General features: G+C 50.8%; 1 protein-coding gene across 1 annotated transcript in view; it reads left to right on the top strand.

Moving 5' to 3' along the window:
* The window catches only part of ZNF536 (zinc finger protein 536), a 235,430-nt gene extending 210,831 nt beyond the window's left edge, over nucleotides 1–24,599 (top strand). Inside the window, exon 4 of the mRNA XM_047078373.1 lies at nucleotides 24,355–24,599. Within this exon, the coding sequence (XP_046934329.1) occupies nucleotides 24,355–24,599 (245 nt within the window). The remainder of the gene's footprint in view (nucleotides 1–24,354) is intronic.
* The last annotated feature ends 535 nt before the right edge of the window (nucleotides 24,600–25,134 follow it).

Raw genomic sequence — 25,134 nt, 5'->3', positions numbered from 1 at the left:
CTGCCAGCTCACCTAGTCTGGGACTAGGAGGCCAAGCGAAGTGGGCTTTCTGCTCATTTCCTCTCCATGTTTCCCACCTGCCTTTCATCCTGTCAATACTCAGCACTGAGAGTTGAGAGCCGAAAGTCCCTGGAAAGGGGAAAGGAATTACTCTACTAACTATCTTTTCAGCGACGAGATCTTTCTAATGAAGGAACCAGAGAAGCAGGTGGTCACAACCCATGATCATCACAGACTGGGAGTGAATTTTCCAGAACCTTGGGAAGACGACAAAAAATCCACTCCGTCGTCGCCTGCCCCATTGCAACCCAGCCCCCACTCCTTCAACAGGAGAGAGGGCATCTTGGACACATCCAACTAAGATTTCCTGTCAATGGACACAGCGTGGTTAGTTAGAGCCATGTGATATCTACATCTTTATTCATACCTCACTCAAGTGCAGAGTTCATACCTTTACCACTGCTGGGTTTTTTTGTTTTTTGTTTTTTGTTTTTTTTTTGGATACATTAAGAAAACCTTGTAGCATATTACAAATCTATTTTTCCCCTAAGAATATCTCCCTTTAGAAATCCTCTTGAAACCTTGTATATCTTCCCTGTCCTGCATTTGATCAGACCACAAATAAAGGCACCTTGGGTTGAACCAAAGCAAGCGTGATCCACATGTGCGTGAAAGTATCGATGCACAGACCGCTTCCAAAGACAATAAATCGAATTTCCATGGCTTAACAGAACAGGTTTTGGTAAATATGTTCGTTCCACCTGAAAATGCTCGATTCTCATTTCTGCTTAAGGGCAAAATCATGGCGATGGAGAGGTTAAAGCCATGTGCACAAACCGTATTCCTGGAACTTCCTTTTTAAAGGCTTGGCTTTGACTTGCTTTCGTGCTTTATTTTATCCAGCCACGGCTTGGTTCAGTCGTTTCAAATTAAAGGGTCTGCATGTAAACTAGGAAATCTTTAGTTCGGGCGAGGGAGAGGGCTGTTGGGCTTCGCGGGATGACCTCATAGGAGCTGATTGATGTGGTGGGAGAGCCGTGTGCAGCGGCCGAGACCTGACCTCACTGACCAGCAAAGCGGCCCTCGCTGAGCCTGGGAGGGCAGGCATGGTTGCACCCTATATACGTCTGGCCTGGCCCCTCCTGGGGCCAGTTATGGTTTTGGTGCAGCTTCCAGGGGGTTAAGGGTGGGTAGGGCGGGTGTCCATTACGGCTACTCAGGCCACACAAATTGACTTTATTTACCACCTTCGCCGTCTGATTAGCCTCCAAGGTTGAACTCAACACCTCCCTTGTCTTCCCAGAGCCCTCTTATCCGTGGCAACCTTAGATCACATCGTGGAGGAGCTTTGCCAGTTCGCAGAAAGAATTGGGTAAAACACCAAAGACCAATGAGTACATCCGGTCTGACGCCCAAGGTCACTGGGCTCCTGGCTGTGTGGGTCGGCACCGCGTCCTGGTTTCCCATGCTTTGCCCATCTGCCCCAGGGATGAAACGACAGTGAGATGGGTGCTTTGGAACTGGCCTCTTGGTAGCACCATCCCCTGGCCTCACTGTAGCCCCATCTGAGCCGTTGAAGATGCCAGTTGGGCAGAGAAGCCTCGGACATCTGGGGGTCTTCCGACCGAGGAGTGTTTTCACTTGTGCGTGTCGCATGTGTGCATACATGCTCACATCCACGAGACACCCCCCCACCCCTGCCGCTGCTTTGTAGGGAAATCAAACTCTAGGATCCCCATTCGGGATGGTGCTTTGCAAGCAGGAACTTGCAGCCGCCTAGAGACTTCCTCAAGGTGGAGAGGGAGGGTGGCCAGCAGCGGGGAGGAGGCAGGGAACACAGGCAGGAGTCAAGTTAGGATCTGAAGAAATAAACGCAGGAGCAATCATGGCTGCCCCGGACCTCCAGCCTCAATCTGGGATTTGTGCATATGACATAATCAGTCACCACAGTATCGTACAGTCAAGAAATGGCTCTGTGGAAATGCAGCAAAGGGACTAGGACACGGGGATGCAGCCCCAGTCGCATAGTCCTCAACCTCCATCGCCGGCTTGGGCCCCCCCAGTCACCCTCGCCACCTGCCCCAAGGCCCTGCCATTTTGCTGAGTTCCCAAGTTCCTCCGCCGCCCGGAACATCATTTGTTTTTCTTTGTTCGGAAGACACGCTACATGAGCATTTGCGTGAGGCCATCTGTATCTCTACAAAGAAATAATGGGGCAGGGTGGGGACCGTGCGGGCATTGGAGACCCTCGCCTGTGGGTAGGGCGCGCGGCGGGGCGAGGGCCAGAGAAAGTTGCTCCTTGCTGGGATTCGCGGTGGTCCACGGAGGGGCCTGCAAACTTCCCTCCTGGCTCGCTCTGCCATTTCCCCAGCTTCTGCATTTCCTCCTGCCTGTTCCTCCCCTCCTCACTGACTCCCTGGCAGACTGCTGCCAAGATCATTTCGGGAGGGAGTGGGAGCTGTCTCCAGCAGCCCATTCTGCAGCCACGAGCCGCCTCCCCCCCAACTCCCAGGAAACCCACCCCCCCCCCATTTTATTTTATTTTATTTTATTTTTTTTTGGAAAGTGCCAACTCTTTTATTTTCCTGAAGGTGGCAGTGAAAGAAAAAAAATGACTCCCTTTGAAGATTTCGGAATTTTATTACAAAACAGATGGAGCAGCGAGCGTCCCCGTTGTCCCCGCGTGCCCAGGAGCGCTGACAATGGAAGCCACGGCCCCGCAAAGTGGTGTCCGCCTGGGGCCGGCGGCCTCGCCGGGCAGCGGGGCACCGTCGCGCACCGGCCCGGCGCTGAGTGACCGGCGACTCGGCCAGCCTCCTCCTTCTCCCCTCCTAGTCCCTCACCAAGATAATTGAGGATCATAATGCTGGGGAAGGAGCGCAGCGGCTCCCGCGGGCTGTCTGTCAGGTATCTGCTCGTGTCTTCATATCATCCGTCAGCATTGAGCGCCTCTGTCATCTCTCCTCAGCCTTCAGCGTCGCGCTCTCTCATCGTGTTCATTATCTCGGCTCAGACCGGCCCTCCCCCCGCTCCCCCCCGTCCAGTAAATGCATCTTTGTGCAACTCTCAGTCTCCGATTATGAATCGATGATCATGTGGTATAAGAGAGATAGATGGCTTTTAGTTCCATCTTGTCTCCCCTAATTGTAAAATATTAGTTACATTACACTGTGTCTTTTGATTAATGGAACTTATTTGGAGTAGCCTATCCGAACCCTCCCCCTTCTAAAGTCCTCCACTGACTTTTGAGAATTGAGTGATTTCACTTAAAGCAGACAAATAGGCCCTTCAGCGAGGAGATAGCGAGGCTGAGATACTGTGGGCAAGACAGGCTCCACAGACCGAGTGGTGGATTCTGGAGAAAGGCTTCCCGCCGGCCGGGCAAACACGGGGCTGCTAATACATGCCTGCACGGGGGAACTTCTTTCCCTTCTTCATTTCACCCCCTTTTTGGCAACCCCAGCCCATCTCGCTGACTTGCAAAACAGGATGTGAAGCAAAATTGAATTAAAATTAAATAAATTGCAGATTGCCACATTCCCACATTTGGCTTGCGAGGAGCCAGTCAGATCTGAACTTTGACGGATTTGAGCTCTCGCTAGGCTGGGCTCCTTTCTTGGGCATGGGGCCGGGTGTCAAAGGAGAATTCTGCCGCCCACATGTGACCCGCGGAGACGTTTGTCCTTTAAGGCAGAATTTATCTTACTGGGCACTATTTACTTAGATATGTCTGTTGATAAACTGAGCCCTTGCCATACAAAAGGGAAGCGGGTGGCTAAATCCCTTCTTATAAATAATCACTGTCTATCTTTCAGTGTAAATTCAAATTCAAGGACATGTTCACTTTCAACCTATCAGCTCAATTAGAAAGGTCTATCTACTGTCCACGTGCATAATGTCTATATCTCGGGGAGATTAGAAGATTGACTTCATAAACTCACAAAAAGGGGCCACGGATTAGGAATTCTAGAATGCATTTTGATAGGGGCGCTTTCAGGACTCATGATTTATAAAATGCATGCAAACATTTAGACCTATTTCTGCACGATACGTTTAGTATTTTATTCTGACCTTTGGATTTTTATTTTTACTTTTATTTGCATGATTCTTGTAGACACTGACTATTATGCATTTTCTGGGGACATGCTATTCCATTTAATGTACTAGAGCCAGAAGATTGATTTTATTATGTGTATAGGAAGCTGGTAATGTTTTACTTTATTTATTTATTTTTTTAAGAGCATAACAATGTGTTTATGGCTGCCAGGAAAAGTGAAGCCAGCAAAATAACCATGCCTGAGCATAAAATTCATTCTGAGGATTAGGCGCCCAGAAACATGTAGATTACAGATTGGAGGGCTGCGGCCAGGCCACTTTGGCCCACCCCCTGGCTCCCTGTTCGGGTCTGCACAGGTGCCTTGCGCATATCTGGAGAACCAACGTCCCCATTTGCTCTGGGTCAGTAACTCGTCCCTCCTGTCACCCACGCCCAGATTCGGGGTTCTATTTATTTAGTTTTTATGTGTGTTCTGAGTCCTGGCTTTGGCGAAAGTGTATGCTCGAGGACTCTTTGTTCTGAGTACCAAGGGACTTTTTAAAATGTCAGCTGAGTTTGGGCTGTTGTGTCTAATAAACCTCCTTAGGGCTTAAGATGCGCTGCCTCCAAATTTTCATCAGTGGTATCACTCACTGAGTTATGCACATCCATCATATTTTGAGAGTATTTTATAGAATATTCTTACTACAGCATGTGAATGCATATTGACAATTGTTGGCACTTTTATATATTCCACGATACACATTTATCTGTTATGGATCCATAATACCAAATGTGTAGTAAAAAGCTATATCAAAAGGCAGTTATCCCGTGTGCATAAAACGCTCTCACTTGGTCGCTTTAATTTCCTTACTACAGCTTCTGAAACCCCCACTTCATCCTGATGGACTTCAATATTTCATTTAAGTAAAGGATGCGCCTGAGAGGGGGTGACGGTGTTTGTAAGGCGGTAGCAGTTCTGGCTTCTGTCGAGGCCAAGCCCCGCGCCGGGTCTAAGATCAGTGCGTGAGTCGCCGCACACAGCCTGCCCCCCCACCCCCCCCCCCCCCCGCCACCTCCTGCTCCCTCCGCTGGAGATGTGTCATCCCTGGGGCTGGAGAGAAGGCAGGTAGGACCTTCAGGGACCTGGCCTCTGCCCAGTGACGGCAGCTGTTTATGGTCATAGCAATAGGCAACATCGACACGCTCTGTCCTAGGATCTGTGCTAAACTCTTGCTGTGTGTCGTCGGACCTTGACCGTCTATCTGAGAAGGGCACTAGCGTTAGCCCCTCTGACAGATGAACAAACTGAGTGAGGCTCCCAGGATATGCCAGAGCCAGCTCGAGGCCATGAGGCTGTTCAGTGCCGGAAGTTAGGACTGCCTGCCTCTACACCCTGAGCCCTTGTTCCTTGAACCTGTGTCTGTGTGTTTAGAGTAATTCTGGGCTGTCACTGAACGCTCAGTAGTATCCTGTTGGTTCTCAGACTCGGTGAGATGGTGACCCGTGTCCAATACCTGACAGGCCGCGAGGGCCGAAATGCCAAAAACGTGTGTGAGGGGCTGGCGATGTGAGAGATACAGTCCCCCCGCTCGAACAGAAACCGTTTCCTTCGGGGGATCCCTCATTTCTTCTTTCCCTTCCCAGTTTTCTAGGCTGTTTTGGGAGGGGAGGGAGTCTGGGAGCTCCGTCAACTGGGTACGCTTCGGATCGGTTTGGGGTTATGGGGACAATGCCACTGTCGGATAGCAAGTGCAAATGAGGAGAGTCCCTCCAGAAGGAAGACAGCCGGGGCCCCAAGAGCGGTGTGGGTGTTCGCAGTGGCCAGCGGGAACCCGGCTCCTCTGGCCTCCTGTGACTCCCTGGGAGCGCGTCCCCGTGCGTCACGTCGAATAACGTGTGCCAGAGCTCTCAGCCAATTATGCAGTGAGGCACACGTGTAGGAGAAGAACGGGTCGGTGATACTGGTGAGAGGGACAGGAAAAACAGGCACCCGTGCTCGCTCCTTGGGGCTGCGAGGAGCAGAAGCTGGTTTTGTTGCTGGATACCAGGAAGTGAAAATTTCAACGTGGCTTGTCGTTTGGCATCATGTATTTTAAAAAATAAAATAAACATCTGGTTGTTTGAATGCAAGTGAGACTCCCCTCCTTGCTTCCCCACCCCCCCACCCCTAATTTCAGCCAAGCTGTGTGTGTAAACACAGTCTTAATTGACATCAGGTTAGGGGAGTCTGGAAAACAAGCAGCAATTCAGAGCACTGGGATGGACCCAGACCTCTCCAGGAACCCAGCAGTGCGTGCCCACTGACCTCGGAGACGGGCCGGGCACAAATACCGGTGAGACAGGGCCACTGTCTTGGAGGCAAACACGGGTGGGGAGAAAGGGAGAAAGAATCCCCGTGCAGGGCCCAAGGCAGGGCCGAGTCCTGCCCCAGGGAAATTGGGCTTGCTGGAGCTGGCAGGGGGCTCTGAGGAGGAACTACCCGAAAAGGGACTAGAACCTGGATAATTAAGCTTTGCGACGAATTCGGTAATGAAGCCTGATTTAGTTCCCATTCAGCTCCAGCCTCCCTCTCTGTATAACGACGTGTCTATTTTGAGACTCAGGAAAGAAATGCTTCAATTTGCAAAGTAAATGTTTGTTTGCTTGTTTATTAATAATCATGTAAAATAATCCGTTGGCTTCATCCTTAAAGCAGGATCTTGGGGTTCTTGGGTGGTTCAGAGAGTAGGGGTCTGAAGCCAGACCACCTGGTTTCAAACACCAGCTGCCCCACTCCCTGCTTCCCCCGGCTACACGACCCAGTGTCATGAACCTTGGCGTCCCCAGCCCTGAAGCGGGAGCACCTCCTACAGCCCCGTGAGTTCTCAGTGAGACGCTGAGGTAAAGACCTTGCACATAACCAGAGGTCCCAGGCTTAAAACAAAGGATGAGGAATGTCTGATAAAAAATGCACTCACTTCAAACAAAAAACTATATATATATATATATATATATACACATACATATAATGGTTGGTCTTTTTTCCCTTCCATTTTAGTAAATCATTTTATAAGGAATTTTGTAGCATGAATGAAAAGATACTGGCTAATTATCATGAGTAGTTTATGGCCTGGGGTCAGCAAGAAAGGTAGAGGAAGAGGTTTTTAGGGGAGAAGACTGGAGGTGGGGAGGGAGATCCATTTGTGTGTAGTCTAAATGCCTCCTGAACAAAATCGAGAATATCTTCCCAAAGCAAACCGACCAGCTGACCAGCCTGCTGCACAGGCAGAGACGCTCAGAGATGCTCAGGATCTCTGTTTGAAGGAAGAGTGCGGTCCACATCCCCCTCCCTCCCGGCCCACCCCCCTCCTCAGACAGACTTTGCATCTGGGCCAGTTTTCCCAAAATGTCTGTGGCCCAGAGTTGGGGGTGGGGGGAGGGGGGGGGCTGGGAAATACCAAAAGACATCAAAGAGGGTCTCACTCCCAGACTCTGCCCTGTTTCAAGGCTCCGTAATTTGGGAAGGTTGTGCGCTACATAATTTGTGAGCCTCCAAACACGCAGGTTATTGTTTGTGGACAGATGGTGTATCGCGTTTTATCGCTTTTCCTTCTGTGGGTCCTCATATGTGGGACTGATGTGCATTCTGAAGTCTTTGTCTCCTTCTAAAATCTCTAATCTGAAACAGGCAATCAAGCACAGAGGCAGGGCTTCAGAAGGCATAATCAGAGTTTTAAAAGCAAAGGGGAGGGGGAAGCCAGAAATTCAACTGCAGTTATGAGGCAGATGTGTTTGCAGAGAATGTGAGAGGTTATTAGGGCTTTCAAAGTGGACCAACGTAAGGGATCCCGGAGTGCAGAGGGAGAGGGAGAGCTGGGCGGTGGCTGCCAGCACCCGGGCGCCTCCTGGCATCCCCCCCGGCACTGCGCCGAGCCCCGGGCAGAGCCCCCACCTTGACTCGGGGGACGGGGGTCTTTGTCTCCGCAGGCGGCCGTGGCAGGGCCCGGGAGGCCCCATCTTGGAGCTGCGGCCGCCCTTAAGAGTTAAATCATGTTGATATACAGGAAGGAAATGAAATAGACGAACTCACTCCTCTTTTCTTCCTACGGATTTTTCTTTTTTATTCTGAAGATAGAATTACTGTTTGTAAGCATCTGAAAGTCATTAGAGGCCCTGCAGTCTGTCAGGTGCCGACGCAAGAAGCTGCTGAAACCAAACGGGTGCCTGCACCGAGGGCTGGGAATTTGTCATGTGCTGATGAGCAGTTATAATAATATATGAGCAAATCACAAGCATTCTGCAAATTAATCAAATTTTTTTCCCCTTCTCCCTTGTCTCTGGGAGAGTGGCTTTGCAGGCAGACGTAGGTGAAGCAGTTTTACTCACAGATGGTCGCTCTGGCATCAGATGGAATTTATATAACAGTAATTCTGATTTCCTGCCAAAGTAGCAGTGAACACACCAGGGAGATTGTAGAAGGCAAGTCATGTGGTTTTGCTGAGGTTGTTGTGGGAAGTTTAAGGGGGGAAATCTCAAATTTTCCTCTTTGCCTTTACTGTTTTTGCCTGAAGGGCCAGAAACGGAACGCCATTCTGCCATGGGCGAAATCCGTCACATCTTTCCTTGTGACTCGTCTGAAAGTGCTTCGCAGCTGTCGGAGCTGCTGGCGGTGACAGAGCCCCAGGACTCCTGATCCTCGCTGGCGCCTTACAAGATCGGAGGGGGGCAGGTTCACAAGGTGGTCGCCCCAGCGCCGGCGGGAGGCAGGGGCCCTTGCCTCCGCGCAGGCCGCGCTCGCTTACCCTCCTGCCTCCCCGTGGCATGGGGAGGCCTACAAGGGCTTTTCTTTTCAAGTGTTCTATTAAATGAAGAGTCTAACAACGCTCACTTTAATTACACACGGGCTCCGTTTATAATTCCTCTGGATTTATTCACGTAGCTGAAAACGATGGAGCTGGTGATAACAATGATCTTCTGGGTTTAGCGGCTCAGAAAGCTGGGAGCGCGCTGGTGTGTAAGTGTGTGTGCGGTGTGGGCGTGCCCCGGGTGCCCCCAAGGCCTCTCTGTGCTCCGGCGCCCTTGGCCCCCACCCCGCCCAAACTGCTCTCTCCCTTTGGAAGCCACGTCTTGCCGGGGACGAAGAGGTCCGCGAGGAGTTGGCGCTTGGGGGGGCCACGCGTTGAGGGACCAGTTCTCAACACAGGGCGCCTTTTCCCTGCGGAGGGGACAACGATGAAACGATATCAAGATGGCGTGGACACCGCATTATGCAAGGAAGTCCTGATGCTGTGGGCCTTCTCTTTATCTTTCTTTCTTTCTTTTTTTTTTTCCTAATGTAAAGCCCTGCCCATTTGTTTTGGTTTACGTGACTCCAGAGAAGTAAGTGGATTAGACAGAAACTTTAGCACGCTTCGTCGCAGCTGGGTGCCGACATCTGTCATTCCTCACCCATATTCTGGATCATGCCAGCAAGAGAAAGCAAAGTCTGACACCTTTGATTTTAGAGAGAGCCTTTTATAGGGGGAAAAAAGAGAAGAAAGGAGTAGCATTTCCTTTGTGACTTCATAAGAAAAGCCACCTCTCTTCTAGGCTTTATTTATTTTATTTTATTTTATTTTTGGCATGTGACAACATTAGTGGCACTCAGAGAGAGCCGAACATTGAAAAGTTTACGCTTCTCCTTTTTACTTTGTAATTTTCTATTGTCCGTGGTACCGATTTGTAGAATTGGGTATGATAAGAAGTGGCTCTTGAAAATACATCCACTGTGCCCGTGTATATGTATATATACTGTGGGTACGGATCGAGGGTGTCTGATTCCTTTATGGAAAGAGAGATGTGTGATTCTCTCTCACACATCAACTCACATTAATGCAACACAACAGCACCGAAATTTTATGCAATATGAGTGTTCCCGCCGCGCCGTTTTTGGTCAGATTTTCTGCAACCCATGTGAGGCCCCTCCCCAAACCATACGACGCCCCCCCCCCCCCCCGGCCCCACCAAGAAACGTACTAATGTTTTCATGAAGACGTATGTGGGTAGTGAATTATCCACAGATAACCTTGGATGCCAGCTTTTGGTGGATTGGACGTGCCTTGCGCTGGTGCGGTGTTTGTGTTGGGTGCTTCTGTAGGTGTGCCCCTCCCCCCCCACCCACGCCTTCACCCGTGTGGCACAGTGCACAGCCCGTCCTCGGCACAGGCCAGGATTGGCCCCCCTCCCGTATTTAAATTGTACAATAAAACAGAAACTACAATTAAGCGCTGATGTGTTCGCTTTAAGCCACACAATGGAAAACAGGAAACGGTTGAAGCAGAGACCACCCACTTGTTTATTTCACTGGGTGTGTCCAGGAATGCGGCTCTTCTGCAGGATGAAAGCCACACAAAGACCTCGCCCAGTGTCCCCCCACCCCCACCCCCGACCCTAGAGAAGGTGAGGCCCGGGCAGTTGGGCGTGGACAGGACGGGACAAAGCAGAGACTGAGGACACTGAGGCCCACGGTGCCAGGAGGCAGATCATGCCAGCAGAGAAGTGGGCCCAAGGGCAAACCGTGCCCAGCTAGGGGGCCCCCGGGACCCGGCTGTGACTGGTTGCCTCTGGGAAGATCTTGCCAGAACTTCTGACTTTTCAAGGTAAACGAGAAACCCATGTTTTTACCTGAAATCTCTTTGTTTTGGAACATTGGCCATACCCCCCCCCTTTTTTGTTCTCATAGTGTTGAGGACAAGAAATAAATATGTGTGTGCCTCCAGCTTGTGACCTCTGAGGGGAGTGAAAGTGTGGACGTGCAGGGTAGTGATGGAATCCGTGGGGCTGCCCACTTGACCCCCTGGGCTCTGGGGGGCCTCGGTCTGTTTGGGTGGTGACAGCTTGACATCACACAGGAAGTGGCTATAGCTGGCTGAAGGCGTGGGGAGGAGAGGGTGTGGTTCGTGGAGCTGTAATGGGGACACCGAGCTCCCCCGCAGGCAACGCAGGAAAATGCACAACCACCCAATGACCGAAAGTGCACCGGAAGGTGGTTGAGCCCTCCTGCGCCCTCCTCGAAGGGGCAGAGTGGGAGGGGGAGTGAGGCAGCCTGGACTGGAGTCTCCAGGGGTCTCCAGGGCACAGAGCTCTTAGATTTTCCTGGTGAATTCCCCAGGGGAGGGGTCTTTGCGGTCACCTGTCAGGAGGGGTGTCTGGCACCGGAGGAAGGACACCAAGCAGGGTGGAGGGAAGCGAGTTCGGGATATGTGCACTCCTCACGAGACCAGAGAGAAGCAAGCCTGTTCAAGCTCAGGGCTGCCCATGCCAGGGTGCCCTCAGGCCTCCACGAAGGTGAGAAAATGGGGCTGGACACAGGGGCCACGCACCCAAGGCAGCACCCAAGGCCAGCCTACCTGGTGCTCAAGGGACACAAGCCCCAGGACCCCTCGCGCAGCGCCTATTCTGTGAGGAGCCGCTGGACTTGCCTGTCGCCGCAGGGAAGAGAGGGACCCTCCAAGCCTGCGTCCTGGGAAGCCTTATCGGGCAGCGCCTGACAACGCAATCCAGGGCCTAAGCGTGTGGCTCTTTGACAAGTGCCAGTGGTGCCCTGCGGCTGGGTCCTTCGAAAGGCTTCCGGGAAGTGTGGGGGCTTTGGCGGGCCTGACTGGAAGGCATCTGCAGGCTGCGGTGGGCAAATCCCTGGTGGGCCTGGCAGTGGTGTGAGGTAAGAAGGGGCTGCGAGCCGGAAAGCCAGGCTGAGGAACAGGATGCCGTGGGGAGACATAGGGAGTCATTGAAGGTTGGAGAGCAGAGGCGGGCACACGTGCACACTGGCTTGCTGCTTGTGGCACGCCTGCGGCCCTTCTGTCCTTCTGGTGTCCTTCTTGTGCCCCAAGAGTCCTTGCTGTTGTCCTGGGGTGGGCTGTGGGTGCCGGAGGTGGGTCACGTGGAGCAGGGCTGGCTGTCACAGCTTCCTCTACTGCCCATGTTGTTGCCATGGGGACTTCAGATGACTGCATCTAGCCCAGCGTCCTTAAGGAGGGAAGATGCGGGAAGTGAGAGTCTGAAGAAGAGGTGTTGCGTTGGCAAATCTCAGGGGCCCTCCGTTGTTGCCATCTCTTGAGGATCGCCTTAATGATTTCACTTAAAGGGCGCCTGGCGGGCTCTGTGGGTTAAGCCTCCGGCCCTTGATTTCAGCTCAGGCCCTGATCTCAGTTTGTGGTTCGAGCCCCACGTCGGGCTCTGCTCTGACAGCACAGAGCCTGCTTGGGATTCTCCCTCTCTCCCACTTTCTCTGCCCCTTCCATGCGCGCTCTCTCTCTCTCAAAATAAATAAATAAACATAAAAAAGGAAAAGGACAGACAAACGCCCGCCGCATCCCACACTCTCTATGTAAATACCCCCCCCCCCCGCCCCCCCGGATGACCTAACTCCCCGCTCCTTCGTGTGGGCTGTGCGGTGACTTCCTTCCCGGGGAAGTGTGCCTGAAGAGCACAGCGTGGAGAGGGGACAAGACCAACTTTCCAGGGCAGACACCTGATGAGCACAACCTCCGCCGGGTCACCAAGGTCAGAGTGACAGCCGTGCCTTGATCCCATGCAATGGGAAGTCACTGCACCTCTGTGGTCTTCCGCCCCAAACCCAAGTCGAACCGTGAGAAATCCTAAATGAGAGACCTTTTACAAAACATTCCTCAAAACTGTCAAGGTCATCAAAAACAAGGAAAGCCCGAAAACCTGTCACGGCCAACAGGCACCTCAGGAGACACAACTACTAAATGTAATATGGCATCCTGGATGGGATCCTGGAACCGAAAAAGGACGTTAGGTAAAAACGAAGGAAATCTGAATAAAATATGGGCTCTGCTTAATAATAGTGTATCAATATTGGGTCATGAATTGTAACAAATGGACCCTACTAATGGAGGATGTTAACATTGGGAGGGATGGGTGTGACAGGAGAATTTGCTGTAGTATCTATGCGACATTTTTGTAATTCTAAATCTATACTAAAATAAAATTTTTATTTAAAAAGGTTCATAACGGATTTTTTCTCAATGTTTATTTATTTTTGAGATAGACAGAGTGTGAGCAGGTGGGGGGGAGGGGGCGGGCAGAGAGAGAGAGGGAGACACAGAATCCGAAGCAGGCTCCAGGCTCTGAGCTGTCGGCACAGAGCCCGACGCGGGGCTTGAATTCACGGACCGCGAGATCATGACCTGAGCCGAAGTCTGACGCTTGACTGACTGAGCCACCCAGGCGCCCCTAAAAACTTCTTCAAAGGTGAATTTGGTTGGTTTTCAGCGGACAGTGACAGCACAGCACCCCAGATCAGGAGATGGCCACAGCATTAGCTGACACTGACTTCGTGATGCTGAAATCCCTCCTGGAGGAGGTGGCAGCGGGGGCAGCACTCCACAGGGCCTGCGCCCAGGAGCGGGAAGGAGACAGGCAGGGCTGGAACACCAACCCCAGGCGAGCATCTCTGTTACTTAGGCACAGTAGGGAAGGGGGCGGGCTTTCCAGTCGGAAGCCAGGATTCAAACCTTACCAGTTTGAAGGATTTCGTGCTCTTGGAGCAGCACGCTCAGCCTTTCCAAATCTCCCAGTTTTCATCTGTAAAATGGGCAGAACAAAGTTTCCACATAGAGTTGATGTGAGGGAGGCCTGTGAATTGCTGAGCACCACGTGTGCACGTGCATGTGAAATAAACGTTCCCCAGATACAGTTGCAAGTATTTATTGACCGACTCACGCTCTGAAGCGCCTGTGGTGTGATAGCCTTGAATGAGAATCGCCATTCCAGTGACAACGCTGAAGGCAGGCCTCAGGGTCTCCACTTGTCAGCTGAGGACGCCGAGGCCCTGAGAGGCTCTGGGTTTCCTGGGAGCCGCGAAACCAGAGGGAGGCGGAATCCAGCTTTGCAACCGCTCCCTTTGAGCCTGCCTCCAGGGCTCAACCCACTGCGTCTTGCTGCCTCTCTGAGGCATCAGATTCAAGTTCAGTTAGCATGAAAGCTGAGAAAGTGAGGCTGGATTCCAGGAGGTGTCTGTAGAGAAGAGCGTCTGGCAGAGGGTGTAGGAGCCTTCCAGATATTCCCAGTGTTGCACACGCCCGCCTCCCAAGCCCAGAAGGATCACACCCAGGAGCATCCTGCCCTTCCGTGCCCATGGCCTCGAGGTGGTGGCTTTCTCGGGAACTCTGGCCCCTGCAGTGCAGATTTGGCCTTAAACCGTGTTTATTCGTTTCCCCCAGGCGGCCTCTGTGCTCGGGGAGCCACCAGCCTGCCTGGGTGGGCAGGAGAGGCAGCCTGGAGTGCAGGCCACGGGCACTCACAGGCAACTATTGATCCGGGATCTTAAATCATTCCCCGGATTTTATGAAAGCATTTATGTTTATCATTAAATAACCTTCAAAGGGTCGATGAACTTACTTTCCTTTTTTGGAGATTTTTAGATGTGTAATATAATAATACTCTCACAATGCCCCGTGTTTGTCTCTGGGTAAGTGACTTCATCCTGAAAGGTGATGGAGGAGACCAAAGAGAGAGGGTGCTGCCCTCAGTGTAAGGCGGGAGCCAGGAACAGAGGGGCTGGTCGCTCGCCCCACATCACACAGCAAACCTCACCCCTCCTACTACTCCGTTCTCTCCCAGCATTTCCAGGGGAGGGTGGGTGCAGGAGTTGGAACACTTCTCCGTGTACTTAGTAATTCAGTCATCTAGTTATGTCAATATGACTTGTGGGTGCTTGATACTTCGGGCTATCATCTGATGCTGTGTCATTCACTTTGTTGCTAAAATTGTTCCAGCTCTGGCCATCGGGGGCTCTTTCATTTGGCTCTGTGCTACTTTGACATACCCCCACCAATGTGTGGGTTTTTTGGGCGATTCCTTACTTTCTGGCAAAAGACGCTCCAGGATCATCTCATGTATTTCCTGTTCCAGCCCTAGAAGTGGCCATTTCTACAAAAAGGCTTTTGTTTTCTTTATGTGTTTTTAAAGTGTTTTTACCTATTTATTTTTGAGAGAGTGAGCAAGCACGCGCGCCCCCCCCCACACACGCATGCACACACACACACACACACACACACAGAGAACACACGATGGGGAAGGGCAAAGAGAGGGAGAGGGAATCCCAAGCAGGCTTTGCACTGTCAGTGCGGAGCCCTACACGGGGTTCGAACTCATGAATCGTGAGATCATGACCTGAGCCCAAATCAAGAGCCGCCTAACCGACTGAGCCCCATAGGTGCCCCGTTGGTTCCTTTTCTTGAGAGTGGTGCTGCAAATCAAGTGTGGATGTCACAGGTTCTAGGCCCGCTCAGCTGACGGGACAAGGAAACATAAGTGTGCATGCTAACTCCTGCACGTACTCATATCTGTGTCACATATATTGAACTGAACACAAGTTCACTCTGATGTCTCTAATCTATTACCACATGGATCAAAATTTGCTTTTAAAATAGTGAAATATTTTTTGGTAGTGTTTTGAATTAAAACCCGAATCACAGGATATTTGAAACCCGAAATTAGTTATACTAAGGATATTCCAAAGTGTTTTAGCATCTTTGATTAGATGGATGAATATTTTTTCAAAAACTGAAAACATAAATTATGTACCTGATTAGAACCATTCTTGCCTATTTGGAATTAAGGAAATTATATATACATATATGATGTGTGCAACTGTGAAAAATAGCTTTCTGTTGGTTCCATGTGTGTTCATGTATATTTTTACCCATCTCATTGCCTCTGCTGAGCCTATTGAACCTGGACGGCTGGCCAGGGTCCTGGGCAGAAGCCCCTCCAGTTTGCAGCGTCAGGGTCAGCTGCAGACACTGAGAGCGAGCAGTAGGTGAGAGCCAAGTGGAGACCAGCCGACCGCCCTGGAGGCCTGACCCCGGGTGAGCTTGCTGGGCATCTCCGTGCTTGGATTCCTCCCATGCCTGTGGGTCCACCTCTGGGGCCGTGTTTCTAACATACGCAACTGGCCCTATAGGTGGAGCCATTTTCTTAACTACCAGCCTGCATTTTGCAAATGTCCCCAGTTTCAAGGAATTGCGAAGGGCTCCAGTTGGGTGGCAGCAGGAGTGGTGTTGCTCAGGATGGTACCTCTCAGAGGAGGCACTTCCCAAGCCTCATGGCTCTAGGCATGTGAGCCGGTCCTTTCTAGAAAACCGTGCCATAAAATGTGACTGTGGGAGACCCTTCTGGGCTCTTAGAGATGCTCCGTGATCCTGTGCTCCAAAGAAGATATTTCAGAAAGGAAAATGGTAGTGTCTCCAGGTGAGTCAGCCACAGACTTACTGTAGGCAGCTTTCTCGGGGTCTGTACTCACTCAGGCCGCAAGTGGGTTGTGGCCAAGGCTGATCTAGAAGTCATGGCAGCAGTGTTCCTCTTCATTGACCCACGTGGTTTTTTTTTTTGCATTTATTTCAATGAACAATAAAAGGGCCTGGTGGGATTGATCTGAAAGGCTTGCCCTGGTCTGAGAGATGGCTGGGCTGTATGAGGACACAGGAGATTGCCTGTGTCTCTGAGAGATGGCTGGGCCATGTGAGGACTGCCCATGGGATTGCCCATGTCTCTGTGTCTACCCCGGGGCCAGGGACCCCACTTCCTCCCACTTACACACATGACCCTCTTCTGGACCCTCTTCCTTGTGCTGACCATGTACCATGACTGGAGATTGTCCGTCTCCACTGTAGATCCCTTTGTTCCAGCGTCCAGAATTGTGCCTCTGTCGCCATGTATAGACCCTGCCTGTGGCCAAACAGCACACGTGTCCTTCCTCAAGAATGTTCTTCCTCTCCCAGGACTCTTTCAGGGTCCGTCCTCAGAGCCGTCTTTTTGATGGGAAACTGGAGCCTGGCTCAGAGCGGCTGGATGTCCTCTCCTGGTAAACTCTTGGCCCCTAACTCCTCCCACTGGAGAGGGCGTCCACTGGGCTGTCACCCCTGAGGGCAGCCTTGAGACTGCAGCCGGTCACTCAGCATGTATTGGTGGGCATTGTGTCAGGCATGCAGAACAGATGCCCTTCCCGCCCTTGTGGTGCCGAAAGTCCTGTGTCATTCCTACAGCAGTCTGCTCGGTGTAATGCATACAGCAGGTGCTGAATGTGCGCTCGTGGAAGTGGGTGGGGTTCCAGGAATTGTGTGACGGAAGCTGGGAGTCTTGTGGCTCGGTGACAGCCATGTGCACAATGCCTGGCTTTGGTGGGTGTCTCGAGGCCACAGCGATGCCTATTGTCCCTAAGTGGTGTGGCAGGTGACGTGCGTGCAGTATCACACACACCCACGTGCACACACACACACACACATTATAGTGCACGTCCTTCCAGGGTGTTCATAGACTCCTTCCTGGAGCATCCCGGGTCCTGATCGAAGGTAGCCCTTTGTGGAGAATCTTCCGACAAGCAACTTCCAGTGACCGGCAGGAGGGAGCAGAGGGGAGCATCTGTTGTGACACAACCCTCAGCCTGAATTCCTGGTCGGAAACCAGCTAGCCACATACTCCTGACTTTGGACAATTATCTAATCTCCCTGGGCTCGGTTTTCTCATCTGTGAAACGGGAAGACTCCTCTCTCGCACATGTCCCTCCTGGGGGTTGCGAGGACCGTGGCCGCGGTTCCTGCAAATGTGCCCCGATGAGTTGTCCCGAGGCGGAACGCCGGTGGTCGGCGGCCGACTGCTCCACCCCTCCCATCTGCCATCCCGCCCCCGGAGAGAAACCATCCGTTTGGAAAGTGTGGAAGCCCCGTGGATGTAGCCCCATCTCTGCCCACAAGTGTGGGCCTGTAATTAATGGATGGTCCCCCAAGGGGAGGCATTTTCCGCTCCCCCTTAGGTACAGGGAAAGAGCAGATATTTCCATCGCAGCAAGTAAGAAAAATATCTCGTTTCCCCACTTTTGTTATAAACAATGTACGACTTGCTTTCTCCTTACTCCTCTTGACCCTCCACACTGTATACATATTTATATATTATTCATAGTGGATTAAAAATGAATGTGCTCTTTACCACGGCTCTACGGCGCAGTGACAATACAAATTAACGTATGATGTACTTACTTTTCACATGGCAGTGATGGGAAATGTTGATGGTCTCGAAGTGAGAGGTAGAAAGACGGAGTGCGGTGGGCGGGGGGGCGGGGCAGCGGGGGGCACCCATCTGGCCGCACGTCAGGGCCCCGGCTGCAGACAGGGATTGGGGCTATCCTCAATCAACCGTGCTGCTGCAGGGCCGGGAAGGCCTCCTCACTTCCCGTCACCCTTGGAAAGAGGGCCACGGTCCCCAGTGGGTCCTGTGAGCCTGGCCCCTGTCCGGCTCCCTCCACCATGACCTGGGCTTCACTTCCACCATGACCTGCCCGCAGACCCCTGCACTGCTACCAGTCTCCCTATCCCTGTGCCTGGGCTCAGGCCTGCCCCTGTCTGGAGTAGCACTTCTCTCCCTGTCCCTTCTCCTGGCTGCCTCTCCCATTCTTTCTCCCATCCACCCATCCATCCATCCATCCATCCCTTCCTTTGCTTGCAAAATACTTGATGGGTGTCTGTGATGGGCCAAGCATCGTGCTAGGTGGGGAGAAACAGCAAACCCCAAAAGCAAAACCCCACAGCCCCTGCGCTGCAGAGCTGGCTGTCCAGTGGGGAAGATAGACGTAACTCTCTGTTCGCTCAGCTGCCATTTCTGGAAGCTGTGCTGCAGAAGATTTTTCTATGACGGCCCTCATCACCATCATGGTGAGTCTGGGGTGATCAGACCTCCTCGAGGCAGAGGCAAGGTGTGCCAAAGGGTACAGCTACACAGTAATTAGATGAAGCAGGGGAAGAGAGCATTCCGGATTAGGGAACAAGAAGGGATGGAGCAAAGGTCCTGTGGCAGGAAGGAGTAGGAAGCATTTGGGGAACGCTGAGAGTCCTGTATGGCAGAGACAGCAAACTCTGGGCGGGGCGGGGCGGGGGAGGAGTTGAGGGTGAAGCCGGGTCGAAGGACGAACAGGGGCTCACGTTCCTCTGGGTTGAACTCTTAGAACCCCCCAGTCACCTCTACTGTATCACCACCTGCATTGCCCCCAAGTGTTTCTAGAACAGGATAGAACAGGATCCGCTAGATGGGGAGATGTTTCCGGCATGGGGTCTGACCCAAAGCCCATCCTAACCCACATTTGTTGAACTTCATCCAACGGAAATGCAACGTTAACAACTTGGTCCTTTGGACTCTGAAGGTCTTCCAGATTCCCCAAAACTCCCATTCAAGGGCAAATGCCCCGCGGACAGACAATACCTCAAGCTTCCACTGAAGACCACCTGAGGCAGGTAGCACAAAACAGTGGTACCTGAGACACTCGCTGAATCCGTACATTTGAGGAAGAGGGGAACGCCGAGGCCCCCCGCCAGGCTTAGACGCGCGGTGAGATGACGAGGATAGAAACAGCAAGCGTGACAGTGACAGACAGCTGATTCATATGGTCCCGTATTCCTTCCAGACTTGACCCCTTATTTTATCTGCTCCTCGTGACATCCTGTGGCAGAGTCTGCCCCATTTTCAAGGTGTGGGAACTGAAGCCTCGAGAGATCACATTCCTTACTGGAGGTCAGACCCAGAGACTGAATTCCCTGGGCACACCGCCCCCCCCCCCACGCCTACAGATGGATCCCTTCTCTGTCACAAATCTTTGAACACACAGTGAACTATTCCGGGGAGCGCTCAGATTTGGAGTTTGTTCCCAAGCCTTTGCTTATGGTCTCTGACCAAAAGGTCACAGATCTCCACAGGCATCACTGCTCATGTGCCAATACCAGGGGCTTCAAAGTGTACAAAAGCGTAGAGAAACGCGAATTGATTCATCCAGGTTTAGCTGGACTTAGAAGGGTACCAAATTTCAAAAGGGCTTTGCATCACAATAGCTTTCTGTTTGGGAGTCAATGTTTGTGGCACCAAGGGACAGACTTCCACTTGAAACTTGATCCTTTGGCGAACACACTGACTTCTTCTGGGCCTTTCAACGAGCCACTTAGAAGCTGGGGGGGTGGGGGAGGTGTTGTATGTGTATATGTATATCTTATAAAAACACACTGCCATCATGGCTCTTGTAAGGATTTTGGAGAATTAGGGCATCTGGGTGCTTTATACCTGGTGGAAATTTGTTTTAAATCGAAACTGCCCGGGTTCACTGTATCTTAACTTCCTCATCTGTGCAATGGGGCTGATGTCACTCCTGGACCAAAGCGCCCTAAAGCTCAGAAATAAGGATAGCATACAAAAATATATGTGAAAAGCTATGGAATGCAGGCTTGTGGGATCTTCAGGGTATAATGGGTACTATCATTATAATCTACAGTGCTTCTACCTACAAGGTATAGGGCAAGGTCAGGATTTATTATGATTCTAATATTGTATAGACTTTCTTCTAAAAGTACACATGCATAGTGTTATATACATTTACATATAGATTTCCATCTCACCTAAGTTAAAATGAAAACTAATTCCCTACTTACTAATGTTTTGACCACGGATGTATCCAAATATGCCAGAATTCTAGCACATCCTTCACGGTACCAAGACTTAGAGACTCAGATAGTGCCATAGGTTAAAACGTGATTAATATTTTAAAATAAATTGGTGGCGAAAATGTACCAGGTGCTTTTAGGCCACGTTGGCCAATTCAAAAAACTTTTTTTTTGTGAATAAAGGTGACATTTGAGGTTCTCCACTTGGCTTGCCAAGATGCATGTTGCATGGCTCTCCTGGTGGTACAACCTGCAGAGAAGGTGGCTTCCAAAGGTTGTAGTGTAGAATTCATACAGAAATGTATTGTTCGTAATGATAATGGAAAGTACAACTTGGGGCGCCTGGGTGGCTCAGTCACTTAAGCGTCTGACTCTTTATTTCGGCTCAAGTCAGGATCTCATGGTTCATGAGATCGAGTCCCTGCATCAGGCTCTGCGCTGACAGCGTTGGGGCCTGCTTGGGATTCTCCCTCTGTGTCTCTGCCCCTCCCCTGCTCGTGTGCCCCTTCTCTCTCTCACCATAAGCAATCGTTGAAAAACAGAGAGAGAAAATACAATAAATAGCCTTGACAGATGGACAAAAACAGTGGAAGAACAGAACCACGTTGAATCCCGGGACCTGAGGCAGACGTATTGAACGATACCACGGTTTGGTCTTTGCTCGGTTGCGTTAGATTCTTTGGATCGTGGTACCAAGAGTTCTGGTTTTACTTTTGATTTTTGTTTCTTTATTATTTGGAGTTCTTAACTCTGGAGACTTGTCGGACCACGGTGTTATTCTCCGTCAGTGATTCTCTACCATGTGATTCTTACGTCGGGTAAGCTAGCTCCAGCTTTGGGTGAGCCGTGGACATTAGCATAATAGCCTCCCACTGAGCTGAGCTGTCTTTGGCGGCTACCGAGAAAATCCAGTCCGTTTCTGAGAAGATTTGGATAAAACTTTAAAAACATTTCTTACGCGTCCTGAGAACTGGTGTCTCAGTTCTGCTCAGGTTCTTTGGATGCCCTTCGATTAGTTCAGATGTCTCTGGCTATAGATTTGGGCCCTCTTTTCTTCTGCTCAACAGTTGCTCTCCCCGAGTACTCAGAATCTTCTCTCCCTGAGCCCTGGGTATGGTTTAGTGTCCACAGCAATGGCGGCTTCTTGAGTTGGGTGTCTGGGTCTTGGGATCTGCTTGAAACTCACTGATCCCTGGCTTAGGACTGACTTAGAGTCACTATTCTGGTGGAGAGAATGGCTTTTCCTGCCCTACTGCCACTGACTGGATTGTTCCCTGTTGTGTCTGTGCCCTAACTCCAGCGTGATGAAGAACGGGGCCACTTGCCTTCTTTGTAAACTTCCTATATCCACGTAAGAAATAGGAGTCTCAGCTCTCCTTCCCCACCAACCCAGGGCCTTCCCTTGTCTTCTGTGGGAGAGGTAACCAAGCCCTACGGGTGGCACTGGGTCGCAGGCAGGCAGGAGTGATGCTGGCGAATCTTTCTCTTATCTGACAGTCCAGGCCCTGGCCCCTCCTGCTGATTGTTGCGCCTCGTCTTGCTGTGGTAGGCAATGCAGAAGGGCCAACAGTAAGCGTACTTTTCTTGGGCTTCATTTATTCTTAACTCCAAAGTCCACAGCTTTGCAAATTGGCTTTTGGCCAAGTGGGAAAGTTGATCAAATCCAGCCTTGCGTTAGAGGCAACAGTAGAAACAAAAGACGCAGAAACCCTATCCAAAAATATAGAATACCTTAAAAAAAAAGGCAAGGTGAAACAATGATAGGTGAGTTCCCTAAACAGTTCATGCCTGCTTTCTCTGTGCCAGGCAGTGGGCTTGGCACCAATGGTCCTAAGAGGGCTATGCTTTCTGCCAGAAGCTCCCGGCCAATCAGGGGGATCAATACACAGTAGCCCACAAAAGCAGCATCCCGCTTGGGCGGAACCTCGAGAGGAGAGAGAGAATGGAAGCGGTATTTCAGGGACAGGGTCGCACGGCAAGGGCATGGAGACCCTGCAGGATGAAGCCTTTTTGCAGAGACCATTAATGGTTTGGTTTGGTGTGGACAAAGGAAGGATGCTCCAGAGGAGGTGGGAGAGGTGGCTGGGACTGGACTTGGAGGTCCTGATTATCCCTTAGAGGGCAGGTGACCATCAAAGGTTTGAGGCAAGGAAATCACAGCTGAGCTCCTCCTTTAGGGGCCCACTCTGGTTTTCCTGGCAGGGGTGCCCCGGGGGTGGGGGGACACCAGACAGCGTGAAGCCCTCCTGCAGGCCGCCATGTTCATAGTCTAGGCAAGAGTTGGGACACACAGCCTTGAGGGGGGATGGGAAAGAAAGAAGGAGACTCACCAGGTAGGAGAGATTCATCCTGGAGATCAATTGGCTAGGAGGGAGGGCAGGGAGCACTCCCTCCGCAAACCAAGTAAGAAAGAAGGAAGATTCTAGCACCGTGTGCAATGAGAAGTGAAAGCGAACTCCAGCTCCAAACATTTGGTTGGCCTCCAGTTTCTCGGGAACAAGACTGCTTTGCTAAGTAGATACACAGGACTTCTGCTATTACTGTTGCAGCAAAAGTGCTGAGTGTGCTGTTTGGATGTTTTCTGGTGTAAATGGTTGGGCCTTTTTATTTACTTGTTTATTTTTCGGAGCAAATGAAACCCAGCCTCGGGCCTTGACCTCTCTGGGTGCTGCTGGGTGGGACAGTACTCAAGAACTTCCAGGAATGGACATCCACATCTTCCGAGCATCAGCGGGGAATGCGATTGTTCTATTATAACTTCCCAAACCAGATGCTTTACTGGTTCCTCAATGGGTGCCTGTCTGCTCTACCTCAGGACAGAGAAATCAAGCATGACGGATTGGGTGGGTTTCCACTAGAGTCCACGTTTTGTTCTGATTTAGGGCGTTTCTAGAAAAATTTGATTTCAAGGGTTACTATTCAAAATCTAGCTTCTTTAAAACTACCCTGGCCGTGGTTATTTGAACATTTCGGTTGCCGCCGATATCTTCTCCGGCCTCCTCTTGAAACCCAGTGGTTCTGCAAATTCTTCCAGCCCTGCCCCAGAGCGAGGCTTGGGCCACGGCCCTGCATCACCCCACTGCAAACACACACTCCCTCCTCATGCTCTGTTGCTTATCTGTAAAGAGTCGATGGGAGGATAAGAAAGTGAACTGGCTTAGTGCTGAGACCTGAGTCAGAATCCCAGGCGGAGGGATTTATGGCTTTGTGTGTGTGTAGAACTGGGGTCAGCAGAGTACAATACAGGGATCAAATCCCTCTACTGTCTGTCTTTGTGCAGCCTGGGAGCTAAGAATGGTTTCTACGTTTTAAATGGTTGGAAAAAAAAAAAAAGAAGAAGAAGAAGAAGAAGGACGACTATTTCATCTCCCACGAAAATTATACGAAATTCAAATTTCAGGGTCTAAAAAAAAAAGTTTTGAATTTCATCAATAAGGCGTTGGAAATTTATTTCCTCCCTTGTCACAGAGGTGCCTACGTAATACCTTTGATTTTGTGTCTTGGCTTGCAAAGCCTAAAATATTGGCTATCTAACAGTGTAGAGGAAAAAAAAAAAAAAGATCTAGGTGTTGGGAACATTCTCTCCTGTCACCGGGAAAGTCTGAATTAAAGCTCTCCCTAGGATGGAAAGGTCTTGTAAATCCCTGTCTGAGTTATTATTAGTGAGTAACTTATTATTTGTCCAGATAGGTATATTGGCTACTTTTCTGTCCTTTGCCAGTCTGAGTTTGCAAAGTGACTGCAATCATAAGACTGATAGCACTGGTAATAATGATGCTGTCCTCTGAGCCGTGGGGGTCGAGGAGGGAACAAGCAAAAGAGCTGACCGGTTCCTCTTTGTGCCCGCAGGTCACAGGCCTTTCCAGTGCCGATACTGTCCCTACAGTGCCTCTCAGAAGGGAAACCTGAAGACCCACGTCCTCTGCGTCCATCGTATGCCTTTTGACAACAGTCAGTACCCCGACCGCAGGTTCAAGCGCTCCAGAGTCGACTCGGAGGCTTCTGGGAATTTCGAAGACCCCACAGCTGTCAAGGCGGGGAGCTCAGCAGAGCTAACAGAGGAAGGCTGCAAAGCCCAGGAGCAGCGTAACTGAGCAAACTGACCTGTATATTGCAATATTATTTTACACAGTTTTAAGATTATGCATCTGGTAAAAGAGTTTGCTAACTGCATTCCAAGGGGAAAAAATCATGTACAACTCCCCCACTAGTGTATAGAACATTTAAAAAATTTAAAAAGATATCTATATATATATATATTAAAGAAAAAAAAAAAAAAACCCCAGCCCTTGAAAATGGCTGCTAAACTGTTACCCGGCAACAAGTCCTTCCAAACAATGCAGGTGGAAGAGAAGTGATTTCAGAAACGCTCGGTGTCCTCCAAGCTTGAGAAAGCTGGGGGCCCTTCCAACTCTTAAGTCGTCTTTGTCCCCAAATCATGCTCTTAACTGAAAAATGATACCATCTAAATGATTTAGCGTTGCCTTGAAGACGGAGGGGCTGTGTTTTCATTGTTGAAAACACCTCTATAATCTGACACCAGCTGCTGCCAGTTGCCGCCCACCCTAATGAGATGTGCCGAGAGGCAGCCGCGGTGCCAGTCAGACTGGAGCGGTCACTGCAGAGAAA

Source organism: Lynx rufus, unplaced genomic scaffold, assembly GCF_022079265.1.
Source record: "Lynx rufus isolate CCGP_SWC_20201006 ecotype Redwood Valley unplaced genomic scaffold, mLynRuf1.p SCAF_16, whole genome shotgun sequence".
Taxonomy (NCBI): domain Eukaryota; kingdom Metazoa; phylum Chordata; class Mammalia; order Carnivora; family Felidae; genus Lynx; species Lynx rufus.
The sequence above is the reverse complement of the archived record's forward strand: the minus strand, read 5'-3'. Positions and strand labels throughout refer to the sequence as shown.